At 41.0% G+C, this 16,954-nt stretch overlaps 1 protein-coding gene across 3 annotated transcripts in view; it reads left to right on the top strand.

Annotated features, from left to right (window-relative positions):
* The window catches only part of parp12a (poly (ADP-ribose) polymerase family, member 12a), a 20,107-nt gene extending 7,298 nt beyond the window's left edge, over positions 1–12,809 (top strand). Inside the window, exons 4-11 of one of the 3 annotated variants that reach the window (XM_061970122.1) lie at positions 1–101; positions 351–513; positions 3,840–4,014; positions 4,139–4,377; positions 6,801–6,870; positions 6,967–7,094; positions 9,055–9,206; positions 9,355–12,809. The exon at positions 1–101 is cut by the window's left edge and continues 43 nt beyond it. In XM_061970122.1, coding sequence (XP_061826106.1) covers positions 1–101; positions 351–513; positions 3,840–4,014; positions 4,139–4,377; positions 6,801–6,870; positions 6,967–7,094; positions 9,055–9,206; positions 9,355–9,614 — 1,288 coding nt within the window. In that variant the 3' untranslated portion in view covers positions 9,615–12,809. Of the gene's footprint in view, positions 102–347; positions 514–3,839; positions 4,015–4,138; positions 4,378–6,800; positions 6,871–6,966; positions 7,095–9,054; positions 9,207–9,354 lie in introns of all 3 variants that reach the window. The other 2 variants (XM_061970123.1, XM_061970121.1) reach the window with 2 other exon arrangements.
* Positions 12,810–16,954: the final 4,145 nt, after the last annotated feature.

The raw sequence follows: 16,954 nt of genomic DNA, 5'->3' as shown, positions 1-16,954 counted from the left end.
CAGAAAAGTCGCTCCGTCTGCAGGTCCAACCAAACCCGCGAGAGATACCAACGAAAAGGACATCTGCCTCTTTTTCATCTCCAAACGCTGCAGATATACTGGTAACATTTGCAACAGTATGCCCAGATGTAGAAGTTGAATGCGCAATGAAGAAAAAGCGAAAAAAGTCTGCATACCTCTGACTAAATGTCAATTGTGTGTGTGTGTGTGTGTGTGTGTGTGTGTGTGTGTGTGTGTGTGTGTGTGTGTGTGTGTGTGTGTGTGTGTGTGTGTGTGTGTGTGTGTGTGTGTGTGTGTGTGTGTGTGTGTGTGTGTGTGTGTGTGTGTGTGTGTGTGTTTTAACCCAGCAGAGCAGTGTGTCTACGACCATTGGCACTTACCTTACAGATGGCAGGTATTAGACTGCGATGGTGTGACCTGGAACGACTTCACCAATATGGAGGAGATTGAGAAGGCCTACTGTGACCCGACACAAAATTCAAGCTGCATGGACCAGTCAAGGTTTTTTTTATGGTATAGTTTCCAGTGAAGTGAAGTGAATTATATTTATATAGCGCTTTTCTCTAGTGACTCAAAGCGCTTTTACGTAGTGAAACCCAATATCTAAGTTACATTTAAAACAGTGTGGGTGGCTCTGGGAGCAGGTGGGTAAAGTGTCTTGCCCAAGGACACAACGGCAGTGACTAGGGTGGCGGAAGCGGGGATCGAACCTGGAACCCTCAAGTTGCTGGCACGGCCGCTCTACCAACCAAACTATACCGCCCCAGTGAGGGTTGGACTCCGCCAAGGCTGCCCTTTGTCCCCGATTCTGTTCATAACTTTTATGTACAGAATTTCTAGGCGCAGTCAGGGCGTTGAGGGGATCCGGTTCTGTGACTGCAGGATTAGGTCTCTGCTTTTTGCAGATGATGTGGTCCTGATGGCTTCAACTGGCCAGGATCTTCAGCTCTCACTGGATCGGTTCGCAGCCGAGTGTGAAGCGACTGGGATGAGAATCAGCACCTCCAAGTCCGAGTGCATGGTTCTCGCCAGGGAAAGGGTGGAGTGCCATCTCCAGGTTGTGGAGGAGATCTTGCCCCAAGTGGAGGAGTTCAAGTACCTCGGAGTCTTGTTCACGAGTGAGGGAAGAGTGGATCGTGAGATCGACAGGCGGATCGGTGCGGCGTCTTCAGTAATGCGGACGCTGTATCGATCCGTTGTGGTGAAGAAGGAGCTGAGCCGGAAGGCAAAGCTCTCAAACGCGTCCCTAGGGAGGTGTTTCGGGCACGGGGAAGACCCAGGACACGTTGGGAAGACTATGTCTCCCGGCTGGCCTGAGAAAGCCTCGGGATCCCCCGGGAGGTTCTTGACGAAATGGCTGGGGAGAGGGAAGTCTGGGCTTCCCTGCTTAGGCTGCTGCCCCCGCGACCTGACCTCGGATAAGCGGAAGAAGATGGCTGGATGGATGGAAGTATATTTCATATTTTTGGCCACTGTAACATTATACAGTTTTAATAATAACAATGTGTAGGAATATAATAATATAATAATAATATAATAATAGGAACATAAAGCACTGTACTTCAATCTAGTGATACTTTAGCGTACCACTAGATGGAGTCCGTGTACCACAGTTTGAGAATCACTGCACTTTACAAATCCAGTATGCAGGCATTGTTTCTTTATACAGTAGATCCCCACCATTTGCCTTGGTGACACTCTATGGCCTTACGCAAAAAAGCGAAAATCCACGAGTAATTGAGACTAAGGTTAGGTATGGCTAACAACCGACAGCAGTACCAAATTGGTACTTTAAAAATGGTGCCGGTGCTTAAATGGTGCTCAAACCGGTACCGTTTTTTTTAACTCGCACATTTATTTAAAAAAAACACAAAAAAAAAACAACTTTTTATGGAATTTTGTTACATTCATAGTGAACGTACAGTAATTTAAACACTTCAATGATATAAGTGATTATTATGGTCAACACATTGTCATAGTTATAGCAGTAATACGGAACATGCAAAAAAACATACTTTCTCTTTAACATTTGAAACTAGGGTGGCGCTAACGGTGTTATGAGAGCTTTAGACTCTGTGGCCATCCCATAGAAATGTCTGTTTTTGACATACCCCTGCTAACTTGACATTTTCCTCACATTTACAAATAAACGCAACAGTTGGCATTATTACATTAAATTACATTCAGCTCCCAATATGTTTAATTGCCAGTTCACTAGCGATAGAAGTGAGGCTGCAAAATGCAATTAGTGGAAAGCTTAGCAGAGAGGACAAACGGTAAGCAGCGAATGGAGAGGCACGTTTCTTTATTGACAACGGTCACGCCTCTTGTCAAAACATGTCTCCCCTTCAAGGCCCCGCCCCTTGAACCACATACACACTTCCGGCTTCCCAGGATTATTCTGAATTTAGCAGCTCAAGGAGAGCACAGGTGCTGAAAGATACAACCATCACATCAGTCGGCAACCTAGAGAGTGCGTACATTGTAAGTCACTGTTCTATGTTCTTATTTGAAACGTTTAGCAACACTCCAAGGCTCTCACAAGAGTCACAAAGTCACCCCCATCGGTGTAAGTATGTACAGTTTATGTACATTTTATCTTTTACGACCACGTATTTATAAATTATTTTCGACTCAATGTGAATTAGACATGTTTTTTTGCAGGAAATACATTCTTGATTTCAGATTTTTTTTGGGGAGGAGGGCTGTGAATACTGAATTGCAAATATGTGGGGATATACGGCAATCCATCCATCCTTCCATTTTTTTCCGCTTATCCGAGGTCGGGTCGCGGGGGCAGCAGCCTAAGCGGGGAAGCCAAGACTTCCCTCTCCCCAGCCACTTCGTTCAGCTCCTCCCGGGGGATCCCGAGGCATTCCCAGGCCAGCCGAGAGACATAGTCTTCCCAACGTGTCCTGGGTCTTCCCCGTGGCCTCCTGCCGGTCGGACGTGCCCTAAACACCTCCCTAGGGAGGCGTTCGGGTAGCATCCTGAGCAGATGCCCGGACAACCTCATCTGGCTCCTCTCGATGTGGAGGAGCAGCGGCTTTACTCTGAGTTCCTCCCGTATGACAGAGCTTCCCACCCTATCGCTAAGGGAGAGACTCGCCACCCGGCGGAGGAAACTCATTTCGGCCGCGTGTACCCGTGATCTTGTCCTTTCGGTTATAACCCAAAGCTCATGACCATAGGTGAGGATGGGAACGTAGATCGACCGGTAAATTGAGAGCTTTGCCTTCCGGCTCAGCTCCTTCTTCACCACAACGGATCGATACAGCGTCCGCATTACTGTAGATGCCGCACCGATCCGCCTGTCGACCTCACGATCCACTCTTCCCTCACTCGTGAACAAGACTACGAGGTACTTGAACTCCTCCACTTGGGGTAAGATCTCCTCCCTAACCCGGAAATGGCACTCCTTTTACTTGTTAGATAAAACTGCTGCCTTGTTTTAAATGAATACTTAGGCCCACTACGCTACTGTATTTTCATGTTGCTCATTATTGTGGTACTTGGAGAGTCAAGTTTTTTCTGAGGTGGTACTTTGTACTATACCAGAACCACTGGTATAGTACATTGAAACACAAGCTCAAGAAACAAACTTGTTATGTACAATACCAGCCTTTACCAAACCTATGTTTGGGACCCAAAAGGTGTTGCAGGTAGATTTGTATTGCCTCCTGAATTGTCAGATTAAAAATGTATATGCTGTTTTTAATCATGAAGATGGAAAGGCAACAGATGATGTATTTTAGTAAGCGTGTTTCCTAGGGATGTATTAAATGAGTTTGTTCCTGAGTTGAGAAAGTGTTTATCACATTTTCACTTTATTCTTTTAGCTCCCCGCATGTGGACACACAGGTAGTTAACTTCCTGACGATGACATGTAAAGGCTCTAAAGTGCGTCGCCTGTCGACAGCCTCCTCTGTCTCGAAGCCCCCTCACTTTAACCTGACGACACAGTGGCTCTGGTACTGGCAGGACGAGACTGGTAAATGGAATGAGTATGGCCAGGTTAGTCGCAACTGTAGGCATTGTGCTTCCAGCAAAAAGTTGACGGAATTCGTCAAAAATGTTAATATCGGAAGTCGTTCTCTCATTGTCGTGTGGTCTTGACCTATTTTTTATGTCTCTTCAGAGCAACGGCAACACACCGGCATCCATCACTTCTGAGTCTCTGGAGAACATGTACTTAGGGGACCAAACGCTACAGATTCCTTTCTCTGCTGGCAAACAACAGTATGTGATCCACTTTAGCGGTTATGAAGCAGGAACCCAGCGGATGTATCAGCAAAACTTGAAATTTTCAACCAAGCGGGAGGTCAGGAGGAGGCCTCGCTTTGTCTCAGCTGCTGATGTGGATGTCAAGCGGCAGAGGTACTTCTATCCATCACACGTTCTTAGTTAATATATTTAATGTGACAATGACAATGTGAAAATGTTATTTTGTTTAATTTGGCAAATTTTTGATAACTTAAAATTTTTAATACAAATCACATTTACATAAATATTCACAGCCTTCGCTCAATATTTTCTTGATGCACCTTTGACAGCAATTACAGCCTCAAGTCTATTTAAAATACGATGCCACAAGCTTGGCACACCTATCTTTGGGCAGGTACGCCCATTCCTCTTTTCCCAATCCTCTTTGCACCACCTCTCAAGCTCCATCAGGTTGGATGGGAAGCGTTGATTTTCAAAATGTAGAAAAAGTGAAGCGCTGTGAATACTTTCCGGATGCACTGTGTAGCCTATACATGTATACAGTCGTGGTCAAAAGTTTACATACACTTGTAAAGAACATAATGTCATGGCTGTCTTGAGTTTCCAAACTCTTATTTTTTTGTGATAGAGTGATTGGAGCACATACTTGTTGGTCACAAAAAACATTCATGAAGTTTTGTTCTTTTATGAATTTATTATGGGTCTACTGAAAATGTGACTAAATCTGCAGGGTCAAAAGTATACATACAGCAATGTTAATATTTGGTTACATGTCCCTTGGCAAGTTTCACTGCAATAAGGCGCTTTTGGTAACCATCTACAAGGTTCTGGCAAGCTTCTGGTTGAATTTTTGGCCACTCCTCTGGACAAAATTGGTGCAGTTCAGCTACATTTGTTGGTTTTCTGACATGGACTTGTTTCTTCAGCATTGTCCACACGTTTAAGTCAGGACTTTGGGAAGGCCATTGTAAAACTTTAATTCTAACTTGATTTAGCCATTCCTTTACCATTTTTGACGTGTGTTTGGGGTCATTGTCCTGTTGGAACACCCAGCTGCGCCCAAGACCCAACCTCCGGTCTGATGATTTTAGGTTGTCCTGAAGAATTTGGAGGTAATCCTCCTTTTTCATTGTCCCATTTAAAGCACCAGTTCTATTGGCAGCAAAACAGGCCCAGAGCATAATACAACCACCACCATGCTTGACGGTAGGAGTGGTGTTCCTGGGAATAAAGGCCTCACCTTTTCTCCTCCAAACATGTTGCTGGGTATTGAGGCCAAACAGCTCAATTTTTATTGTATTTTGTATTGTAATACACTGATTCATAAGGATTCTAAAGAGGTTTCTGTATTATGACCAGTGTTGGGACTAACGCGTTACTTTGTAACGCGTTACTGTAACCTCGTTAGTTTCGGCGGTAACTAGTAATCTCACGCGTTTTGTTATATTCAGTAACTCAGTTACCGTTACTACATGATGCGTTACTGCGTTATTTTACGTTATTTTTAATGTAGTGTCATCTAGAAACAGAAGATCTGAGTGTGTTTTATTGCAGCGCTGCGGTGGAAAAGAAGAGGCGTGCTTTGTGTGGGTGGGGCGGGGGGTAGTTGAGGGGCGCAGGAGAGACATTCCTCCAGGGCCTATGTACTTCGGGGCTAACAACCTTCACTTTACCCGGAAGTGGGTCTTTACAACTGAGGGTGAACGACGAGCCCGGTGGTTTGTTGCAACTTTGTGACTTTATTGGACGCAGCCATCCACCAAGCTAGAGCACCTGCACGCACTCACTGTCGCCGGTCCCTCACTTCTCTCGCCCACTCACTCACTGACGTCACTCACCTCGCATGCTGTCGTATCTTAAAGGGCCACACACACACACACACACACACACACACACACACACACACACACACACACACACACACACACACACACACACACACACACACACACACACACACACCTATGCTACTCTCATAACAACTAACATGACATCATGGTGAAGCCAGAAGTCGAGTGTCTTAACATTCTCACTACTTTTCTTTTGTCGAGCACAAAGAAAATAACATTTTAGTTAAATGTAAGTTGTGTCTAGGATCAAATATCTACTTAAAGTTAAAGTTAAAGTGCCATTATGTTGCAGCTATTTAAAATAGTTTTGTCAATTTGTTCTGGCCTGAAATAAATTGGCCCTTTGAAACATATCTTTGTCTTTAAATGCGCTTTATAAATAAAGTTGATTTGATTTGTGTGTTGTATGTAGACCACATTGCTTAGCAGAGTTCAGTGATGCAAATGCATGTCACGTTGATCAACAGATTGTATTATTCTCCAGTGCAATAACAGTACTGAAATGAAGGTTAAAAGGGCATTAATGGGAGCCTTAAAAAAAAGGGGGGGAAAAAGAAGTAACTAAAAAAGTTTTTTTTCACAGTAACGCATTACTTTTTGGTGTAAGTAACTGAGTTAGTAACTGAGTTACTTTTGAAATAAAGTAACTAGTAACTGTAACTAGTTACTGGTTTTCAGTAACTAACCCAACACTGATTATGACTTCATTAATGTGTTCTCACACAGCTCCAGTTCCCTCAAAGCAGAATGCCCCGCACACTGGGATGAGAAAGCCGTGCCTGACATCGGATTCAAGGTTTCTTTAATACTGAAATGTTCTGATTCTAATACACAAACCGAAATGCCGTGGCTGGCTAATGTTTCTTAACCTCTTTCTTTTCACTCTTGTCAGCTCGTGCCTCTTCCCATACATACAGAGTATCAAAGGATTGAAAAGTTGTTCAAGGCAACAATGTCAAAGAGTACCATCAAGAGCATCAGGAGGGTTCAGAATCCTTTTCTGTGGACAGCCTTTCAGTGGTAAATCTCATATCTTAGAGCTTGATATATTAAAAAAAAAAAAACGCACAACACTGTAAGAACTAAAGCTTAACCAAGATCAAGTTTTTAAATTCAGGTTCAAAAATACTTTTTTATGACTTAACAAGAAGTGTTAACAGCGTTATTTTTTCTATTAACTCGTTTTGAGGTGGTTGTGTTGATATCAACAAGACAGCGTCATCATTCCACATGAGGAAGTAGCTCTTTACTACAACAGCCACCACACACGCACAATTACTTCTACTACTACAGGAGAATAATGAACAACAATTCAATGAATAATAATAATAATAATAGATTTTATTTGTAAAAAGCACTTTACATTGAGTAAACAACCTCAAAGTGCTACAGTGTATTAAAAAAATAAATACAATAAAAACTAGAACAGCCAAATAGCTAGAACTAGTATGCATATATCTAAAAAAAAAAAGGCTTTTTAAAAAAGAAGGGTTTTTAAGCCTTTTTTAAAAGCATCCACAGTCTGTGGTGCCCTCAGGTGGTCAGGGAGAGCAGAGCGTTCCACAGACTGGGAGCGGCGGAGCAGAAAGCCCGGTCTCCCATTGTTCGTAGCTTTGTCCTCAGAGGTTGGAGGAGGTTAGCCTGTCTGGAGCGGAGGTGTCGAGTGGAAGATTTGGGGGTGAGTAGTTCTTTGAGGTAGAGGGGGGCATTTCCATGGAGGCACTGGTGGGTTAGTAGGGAGACTTTGTATTTGAATTTAGGGATTTCACCATCTACGGTCCATAATATCATCAAAAGGTTCAGAGAATCTGGAGAAATCACCGCACGTAAGCAGCATGCCCGTGACTTTCGATCCCTCAGGCAGTACTGCATTAAAAAGCATCAGTGTGTAAAGGATATCACCACATGGGCTCAGGAACACTTCAGAAAACCACTGTCAGTAACTACAGTTCATCGCTACATCTGTAAGTGCAAGTTATAACTCTACTATGCAAAGTGAAAGCCATTTATCAACAACACCCAGAAAGGCCACCGGCTTCGCTGGGCCCGAGATAGACTGATACAAAGTGGAAAAGTGTTCTGTGATCTGATGAGTCCACATTTCAAATTGTTTTTGGAAACTGTGGACGAGGAAAAGAACCATCCGGACTGTTATAGGCGCAAAGTTGAAAAGCCAGCATCTGTGATGGTATGGGGGTGTATTTGTGCCCAAGGCATGGGTAACCTATACATCTGTGAAGGCACCATTAATGCTGAAAGGTACATACAGGTTTTGGAGCAACATACAGTATGTTGCCATCCAAGCAACGTTTTTTTCATGGACGCCCCTGCTTATTTCAGCAAAGCAATGCCATGCCACATTCTGCACGTGTTACAACAGCGTGGCTTCGTAGTAAAAGACTAGACTAGAGACTAGTCCAGACCTGTCTCCCATTGAAAATGTGTGGCGCATTATGAAGCCTAAAATACCACAACAGAGACTGTTGAACAACTTAAGCTGTACATCAAGCAAGAATGGGAAATAATTCCACCTAAAAAGCTTAAAAAATTGGTCTCTTCAGTTCCCAAACGTTTACTGAATGTTGTTAAAAGGAAAAGCCATGTAACACAGTGGTAAAAATGCCCCCGTGCCAACTTTTTTGCAATGAGTTGCTGCCATTAAATTCTAAGTTAATGATTATTTACAAAAAATGTTTTTAACGTTTCTCAGTTCGAACATTAAATATCTTGTTTGTGCAGTATCTTCAATTGAGTATACCGGTAAGTTGAAAAAGATTAGCAAATAACTGTATTCTGTATTTATTTACCATTTACACAACATGCCAACTTCACTGGTTTTGGGTTTTGTACATATTACCTAAGAGAACTAAAATGGTATAACATTATTAAGTAATAAAAATATACCATCAGTATTTTTATTGAGTGTTGCTTGGAATATCAATAGTTTCAGTGTACGTAAAATGTACGTTTTGTTGTTCAGTCAGAAAGAGCAGATGAAGAAGAGGAACGGAGGCAATCCCGTCAGTGAGAAGTACTTGTTCCACGGGACAGATGGGACCCTGATTGAATCCATTTGTGAGCAAAATTTTGACTGGAGGATTTGTGGCGTCCACGGCACCGCTTTTGGCAGAGGTACACCGATGCACGATAATGATGATATCCTCCTTCATGGGTAGCATTACAATACTGCCAGTTGAATTAGAATGTATGGTGACATTAAAGTCCATCGAGAAACAGGCATGAGTCTTTATTAACTGATTTCTACCGTTTGTCCCGACAGGAAGCTACTTTGCCGAAGATGCCTCGTACTCAAATCGCTACGCCAAAACCAAGAGCGGCGTGGACCGGTGTATGTTTGCGGCTCGGGTCCTGGTAGGCGACTACACCCAGGGGCGCCAAACACATGTTCGCCCCCCAACCAAAGGAAACACCACAACCCTTTATGATAGTTGTGTTGATAACGAGGCCAACCCAAAGATCTTTGTTATCTTCGAAAAACCTCAGATTTATCCCGAGTACATCATTGACTACACTGAGTAAAAAGAGCATGTTAGTAGTTTCGAAAGGTCGTCTTTCTTCCTCGACTTGGCAAATAATGAAAGGTTCTAATGTGTTTTCATTTCGATCTTAGAATACAACGAGTATGCCGGGTTGTGACCTAACTGGGTGTCGGAACCTACATTAATGGTAAAAAAAACAACTGCAAATTCAAATAAAGAGACGCACTTTATGTCAGGTAACTCATCTGACAAAACATTACTGCAGGATAAACTGCAAAATGTACTGTATATTACCCAGTTTTACGCAAAATTCCAAATTTGGAAATTTATTGGTTCCACCCGACAGGAACTGGAATTACAAATTGAATTAAAGTCAGTGCTTTTCAGAAATAATACCTCTAGCCTAGTTTGGCCTAAATAGTAAAACTACTTTTACAAACAGTAAAGTGAAACACAAATTATCTCCATGTTCAATACTTAATGTAAAGCATTCCGGAAATTAAGTATTTTTCCACCATTTTTTGGATTCTGAAACTTTAACAATATTCATGACTTTTAGTGATATGCCCACAACATTGGCAAACAATGCCTGCTAATTGTTGGCATTCTAGCAAAATAACGCAAAGAATAATAATGACTTTAATTTTATAATCCCAAATTGACAAAAATGCCAAAACTTAGCATACTAACAGTTCGCATGATAAGTGTGAAAGTAAATCACTCATCATTTTACGTAATTTGAAAGTAACGCTATCCGTGACTTTTAGTTCTATACCTACGAAATTTGCTAAATGCATGCTAACTGTTGGCATTCTTGCAAGATAACGGCAATTACAATATACATGACTTTTAGTTGTATATCTCCAAAATGGGCTAAAATTCGAACACTTAGAATGCTAACAGTTACGAGCAAGATAACACCAAGTAACAATATCCACAACCTTTAGTTTTATATCTACATTAGTTCAAATGCCAACATTTAGCATGTTAACAGTTAGCATGCTAGCATAAATAATGCCAAGTAACAATATACATTCATTCATCCATCCACTTTCTACCACTTGTCCTTTAATATTATATACACCATACTAAATTGGCTAAATGTCAACACTGAGTATGCTAACAGTCGGCAAAATAACATCTAACAATATATTTGACTTTTAGTTTTAATAACTAAAAAACTGTTTAAACTGCTAACAGTTCATTTGTTACTATGCTAACTTTTAAGATGTTAACTGTTGGCCTTCTATCAAGCTAATGCCAAGTAAAACATATCAATGACTTTTAGTTTTTTTATTACTTAGAAAATTGTATAACATGCTAACATTTAACATGATAGCATTTTAACGGTTAGCAGCTAACAGTTAAAATGATAGCATCTTAACTGTTAGCATGGTAGTGCTAAGTACTAGCAAGATAACACCAAGTAGCAATATCCATCACCTTTTAGTTTTATATCTACTACATGAAGTTAAAATGCCAACATTTAGCATGTTAACAGTTAGCATGTTAGCAAAAAGAATGCCAAGTAACAATATACGTAGACTTTAATATTATATACAACATACTACATTGGGTAAATGTCAACACTGAGTATGCTAATCATTAGAAAATAACATCTAACAATATATTTTACTTAATTTTGATATCTAAAAAACTGTCTAAACTGCGAACAGTTAATTTGGGCCTTCTATCAAGCTAATGCCAAGTAAAACCTATCGATTACTTTTAGGTTGTTTTTTTTTACTTCGAAAATTGTATAACATGCTAACATGATAGCATCTTAACTGTTAGCATGGTAGCATTTAGTACAAATAGTGCCATAGGTGCTGATTGAGTTGAGCTTTTTGACTTTGAAACAGTTGAATTTTGTGGGAATAGTTGATTCTGGAATACCCCGAAATGATCAATTAAAATTTTAAATTCTACTTACTTCAATTTCAAATTGCAATTCTACTTCCCTGCGATGAGGTGGCGACTTGTCCAGGGTGTACCCTGCCTTGTGGGGCTGTATGGCTCGATTGGTAGAGTGGCCATGCCAGCAACTTGAGGGTTCCAGGTTCGATACCCGCTTCCGCCATCCAAGCCACTGCCGTTGTGTCCTTGGGCAAGACACTTTACCCACCTGCTCCCAGTGTCACCCACTCTGGTTTAAATGTAACTTAGATATTGGGTTTCACTATGTAAAAGCGCTTTGAGTCACTAGAGAAAAAGCGCTATATAAATATAATTCACTTCACTTCACTTCCGCCCGAATGCAGCTGAGACAGGACAAGTGGTAGCAAATGGATGGATGGATGGAATTCTACTTCCTGTTTTCAACCTCAATTTGAATTTATGGGATGGAATTGGAAATTAGGATTTAAGTACAGATTTTTGTCACTGGTTAGAACTAGAGATGTCCGATAATATCGGCCTGCCGATATTATCGGCCGATAAATGCGTTAAAATGCAATATCGGTAATTATTGGTATCGGGTTTTTTTATTGTCGGTATCGTTTTTTATTTTTTTTATTTTTATTTTTTTATTAAATCAACATAAAAACACAAGATACACTTACAATTAGTGCACCAACCCAAAAAACCTCCCTCCCCCATTCACACTCATTCACACAAAAGGGTTGTTTCTTTCTGTTATTAATATTCTGGTTCCTACATTATATATCAATACAGTCTGCAAGGGATACAGTCCGTAAGCACACATGATTGTGCGTGCTGCTGGTCCACTAATAGTACTCACCTTTAACAGTTAATTTGACTAATTTTCATTAATTACTAGTTTCTATGTAACTGTTTTTATGTTGTTTTACTTTCTTTTTTATTCAAAAAAATGTTTTAAATTTATTTATCTTATTTCATTTTATTATTTATTTTTTAAAAGTACCTTATCTTCACCATACCTGGTTGTCCAAATTAGGCATAATAATGTGTTAATTCCACGACTGTATATATCGGTATCGGTAATTAAAGAGTTGGACAATATCGGAATATCGGATATCGGCAAAAAGCCATTATCGGACATCCCTAGTTAGAACCCAGCAGTGAAGCAGGATGTAGCCATGAGTCGGAACCTGCTATCAGATATATGTTAGCATCTGCTGTCACGTTGAAAAACATGCTGGACAGTGACAATTGCTTTCAACACAACAAGCCGGGAAAAGCATCACATCTCAGATGTTTGCATGTGACACTCTGGTCCTGGAATTGCACAATAAAAAAAAAAAGTTTTTTTAAATTTGTGACTTGGCGTCTATTCCCATGCTTATCAATGTGTGCAATGTTTAAATCCGTCATCACAGCAGAAAATGTAGAATGTAGGATAAGTTTGTGCTTCGCTGTTAATTTCACAGACTTTCCCTTATGTTATGAAAATCGTTTTATAATCATGACGCTTTTTGTGCTGTTCTACTGCAAGCAGATTAAATGCAGGTGCTATTTCCTTTTTTCCCCCTGTACACCTTTTCAAAAGAATCACTTCCTGCTACATAATACCCAAATTATAATACCGTATTTTTCGGAGTATAAGTCGCACCGGAGTATAAGTCGCACCTGCCGAAAATGCATAATAAAGAAGGAAAAAAACATATCTAAATCGCACTGGAGCCCGGCCAAACTATGAAAAAAACTGCGACTTATAGTCCGAAAAATACGGTACTAACGTTGCATGACATGTTAACTGGGTGTTGGTAAGAAATAAAAACTAAAAACACATGTCATTATTTGCAGTCAAATGTCATTTTAAAAACCTCTAAAGGCTTAGTGGCCACATGAGTGGACAGCACCTTTTAGCTCTTATTTCCAAAATTGTGTACACTACTGAATTGGAAGTCTTATGGCCGCTTATGTGGACACTTATACTGCCATCTGGTGGTGTCAGAAGAGTATAACATACAAAGGAATTTGGGGAAAAAAAGTCTAAAAATAAGAATGAGCATGTCACCAAATATGAAGTACATGTGTGTGTACTTATGGACTAAGTACATCATATCAAAAGATGATTTTTAGTTTTTATTCTAATTAGGGTCCAATAAGCCCAAATAGCAAAGAGAAATAAAAATAAAAAAGCATGTAAACAAACAGCTTGGGCCTTAAGAAGATGCTGAAGCGCATAGTGCAAAGAGGTTGCCGACAAAATGTACAAAACCAGTGAAGTTGGCACGTTGTGTAATTCGTAAATAAAAACAGAATACAATGATTTGCAAATCCTTTTCAACCTACACTATATTGCCAAAAGTATTTGGCCACCCATTCACATGATGAGAATCAGGTGTCCTAATCACTTGGCCCGGCCACAGGTGTATAAAATCAAGCACTTAGGCATGGAGACTGTTTCTACAAACATTTGTGAAAGAATGGGCCGCTCTCAGGAGCTCAGTGATTCCCAGCGTGGAACTGTCATAGGATGCCACCTGTGCAACAAATCCAGTCAGGAAATTTCCTCGCTCCTAAATATTCCAAAGTCAACTGTCGGCTTTATTATAAGAAAATGGAAGAGTTTGGGAACAACAGCAACTCAGCCACCAAGTGGTAGGCCACGTAAACTGACAGAGAGGGGTCAACAGAGAGGGGTCAGAAGATGCTGAAGCGCATAGTGCAAAGAGGTTGCCGACTTTCTGCACAGTCAGTTGCTACAGAGCTCCAAACTTCATGTGACCTTCTATTTAGCCCACGTACAGTACGCAGAGAGCTTCATGGAATGGGTTTCCATGGCCGAGCAGCTGCATCTAAGCCATACATCACCAAGTCCAATGCAAAGCGTGGGATGCAGTGGTGTAAAGCACGTCGCCACTGGACTCTAGAGCAGTGCAGAGACGTTCTCTGGACTGATGAATCACGCTTTTCCATCTGGCAATCTGATGGACGAGTCTGGGTTTGGAGGTTGCCAGGAGAATGCTACATTTCGGACTGCATTGTGCCGAGTGTGAACTTTTTGGAGGGGGGAATTATGGAGTTGCGCTTAGCCCCTTAGTTCCAGTGAAAGAAACTTTGAATGCTCCAGGATACCAAAACATCAGACCGGAATCTGTCTGATGAAGCGTGCGCAAGGGAGGCTGATGCGTTGATGGTAAAACTGCAAACCCAACAAGGACTTTTTGCCAAATTTCACACCCCCAGAGATGCAGCCATCAGGACAAGTTTTGTCATTTCTCACTAAATCGCCAGAAAAAGTAAGGCGTTTTCTGACGGAGAGTTTATTAGGGAGTGCTTATTGGACTCTGTTGCACTGATATGCCCGGAGAAGAGGGGCGCATTTGAGAACGTGTCACTCTCCCGACGCACTGTAACGAGGCCGGTTGAGACCATCGCTGGAAACTTGGAGCTGTTTTTCGTTGGCTTTGGATGAGAGCTGCGATGTATGTAACACCGCCCAGCTGCTCATCTTCTTACGTGGGATAACTGCAGACTTTCAAATCACAGAGGAGCTGGCAGCCATGCAGTCAATTAAAGAGACAACCACAGGTAATGACTTGTTCAAAGAGGATGCAAGATAAAGTGACAGAAATTGACATTTTTGCATCGTATTACACATCAGGAAGTGTTGTGTAAGACAGTGTTAAAAATAAAACCATTAAAAGCAATCTGCTTTTGTATAAAGTTAAGTTAGGTTAAATGAAATTATTATTATTATTATTATTATTATTATTATTTATCTTACGGTATATCAAAAATAATTTGAGCAAAATTTAATTGAAATATTGTTGATGTGGACCTCCAGCAGTGCTCAAGTTGCTCATGTAGCCCCCGGTAAAAATGAATTGCCCACCCCTGGTGTATATTCAATTGAATAGACTGCAAAGACTAGATATTTAATGTTCGAACTAAGAAACTTAGTTGTTTTTTTTGTGCAAATAATCATTTACTTAGAATTTAACAGCAGCAACCACGTGGCAAAAAAGTTGGCACAGGGGCATTTTTACCACTGTATTACATGGCCTTTCCTTTTAACAACACTCAGTAGACGTTTGGGAGCTGAGGAGACCAAATTTTGAAGCTTTTGAGGGGGAATTCTTTCCCATTCTTGCTTGATGTACAGCTTAAGTTGTTCAACAGTCCGGGGGTCTCCGTTGTGGTATTTTAGGCTTCATAATGCGCCACACATTTTCAATGGGGGACAGGTCTGGACTACAGGCAGGCCAGTCTAGTACCCGCACTCTTTTACTAACACGTGGGTTGGCATTATCTTGCTGAAATAAGCAGCGGCGTCCATGGTAACGTTGTTTGAATAGCAACATATGTTGCTCCAAAACCTGTATGTACCTCTCAGCATTAATAGTGCCTTCACAGATGTGTAAGTTACCCATGCCTTGGGCACTGATACACCCCCATACCATCACAGATGCTGGCTTTTCAACTTTGCGCCTATAACAATCCGGATGGTTCTTTTCCTCTTTGGTCCGTAGGACACGACGTCCACAGTTTCCAAAAACAATTTGAAATGTGGACTCGTCAGACCACAGAACACTTTTCCACTTTGTATCAGTCCATCTTAGATGAGCTCAGGCCCAGCGAAGCCGGCGGCGTTTCTGGGTGTTGTTGATAAATTGCTTTGGCTTTGCATAGTATAGTTTTAACTTGCACTTACAGATGTAGCGACCAACTGTAGTTACTGACAGTGGTTTTCTGAAGTGTTCCGGAGCCCATGTGGTGAGCCCATGTCGTCGTTTTTTGATGCAGTACCTACCGCCTGAGGGATCGAAGGTCACGGGCTAAGCGCTTACGTACAGTGATTTCTCCAGATTTTCTGAAACTTTTGATGATATTACAGACCTAAGATGGTGAAATCCCTAAATTCCTTGCAATAGCTGGTTGAGAAATGTTGTTCTTAAACTGTTCGACAATTTGCTCACGCATTTGTTGACAAAGTGGTGACCCTCACCCCATCCTTGTTTGTGAATGACTGAGCATTTCATGGAAGCTGCTTTAATACCGAATCATGGCACCCACCTGTTCCCAATTAGCATGTTCACCTGTGGGATGTTCCAAATCAGTGTTTGATGAGCATTCCTCAACTTTCTCAGTCTTTTTTGCCACGTGTGCCAGCTTTTTTTAAACATGTTGCAGGCATCAAATTCCAAATGAGCTAATATTTGCAAAAAATCAAAGTTTTCTAGTTCCAACATTACATATCTTGTCTTTGCAGTCTATTCAATTAAATGTAGGTTGAAAAAGGATTAGCAAATCATTGTATTTTGTTTTTATTTACAATTTACACAACGTGCCAACTTCACTGGTTTTGGGTTTTGTACACATTTAAAAGTTTAATGGCGATGGGCATTTCTTCCAAACAATATTCTGGTGAGCTGCTGTTGAAGACAGGAATCTCTTAAAAAGTAAAGATGGGAGTATTTATATTTTGCATCTTTTTTTTTTTTTAAAGGG

Source organism: Nerophis lumbriciformis, linkage group LG10 (genome assembly GCF_033978685.3).
Source record: "Nerophis lumbriciformis linkage group LG10, RoL_Nlum_v2.1, whole genome shotgun sequence".
Taxonomy (NCBI): domain Eukaryota; kingdom Metazoa; phylum Chordata; class Actinopteri; order Syngnathiformes; family Syngnathidae; genus Nerophis; species Nerophis lumbriciformis.
Note: the sequence above shows the minus strand (reverse complement) of the source record. Positions and strands in the feature narration are given on the sequence as shown.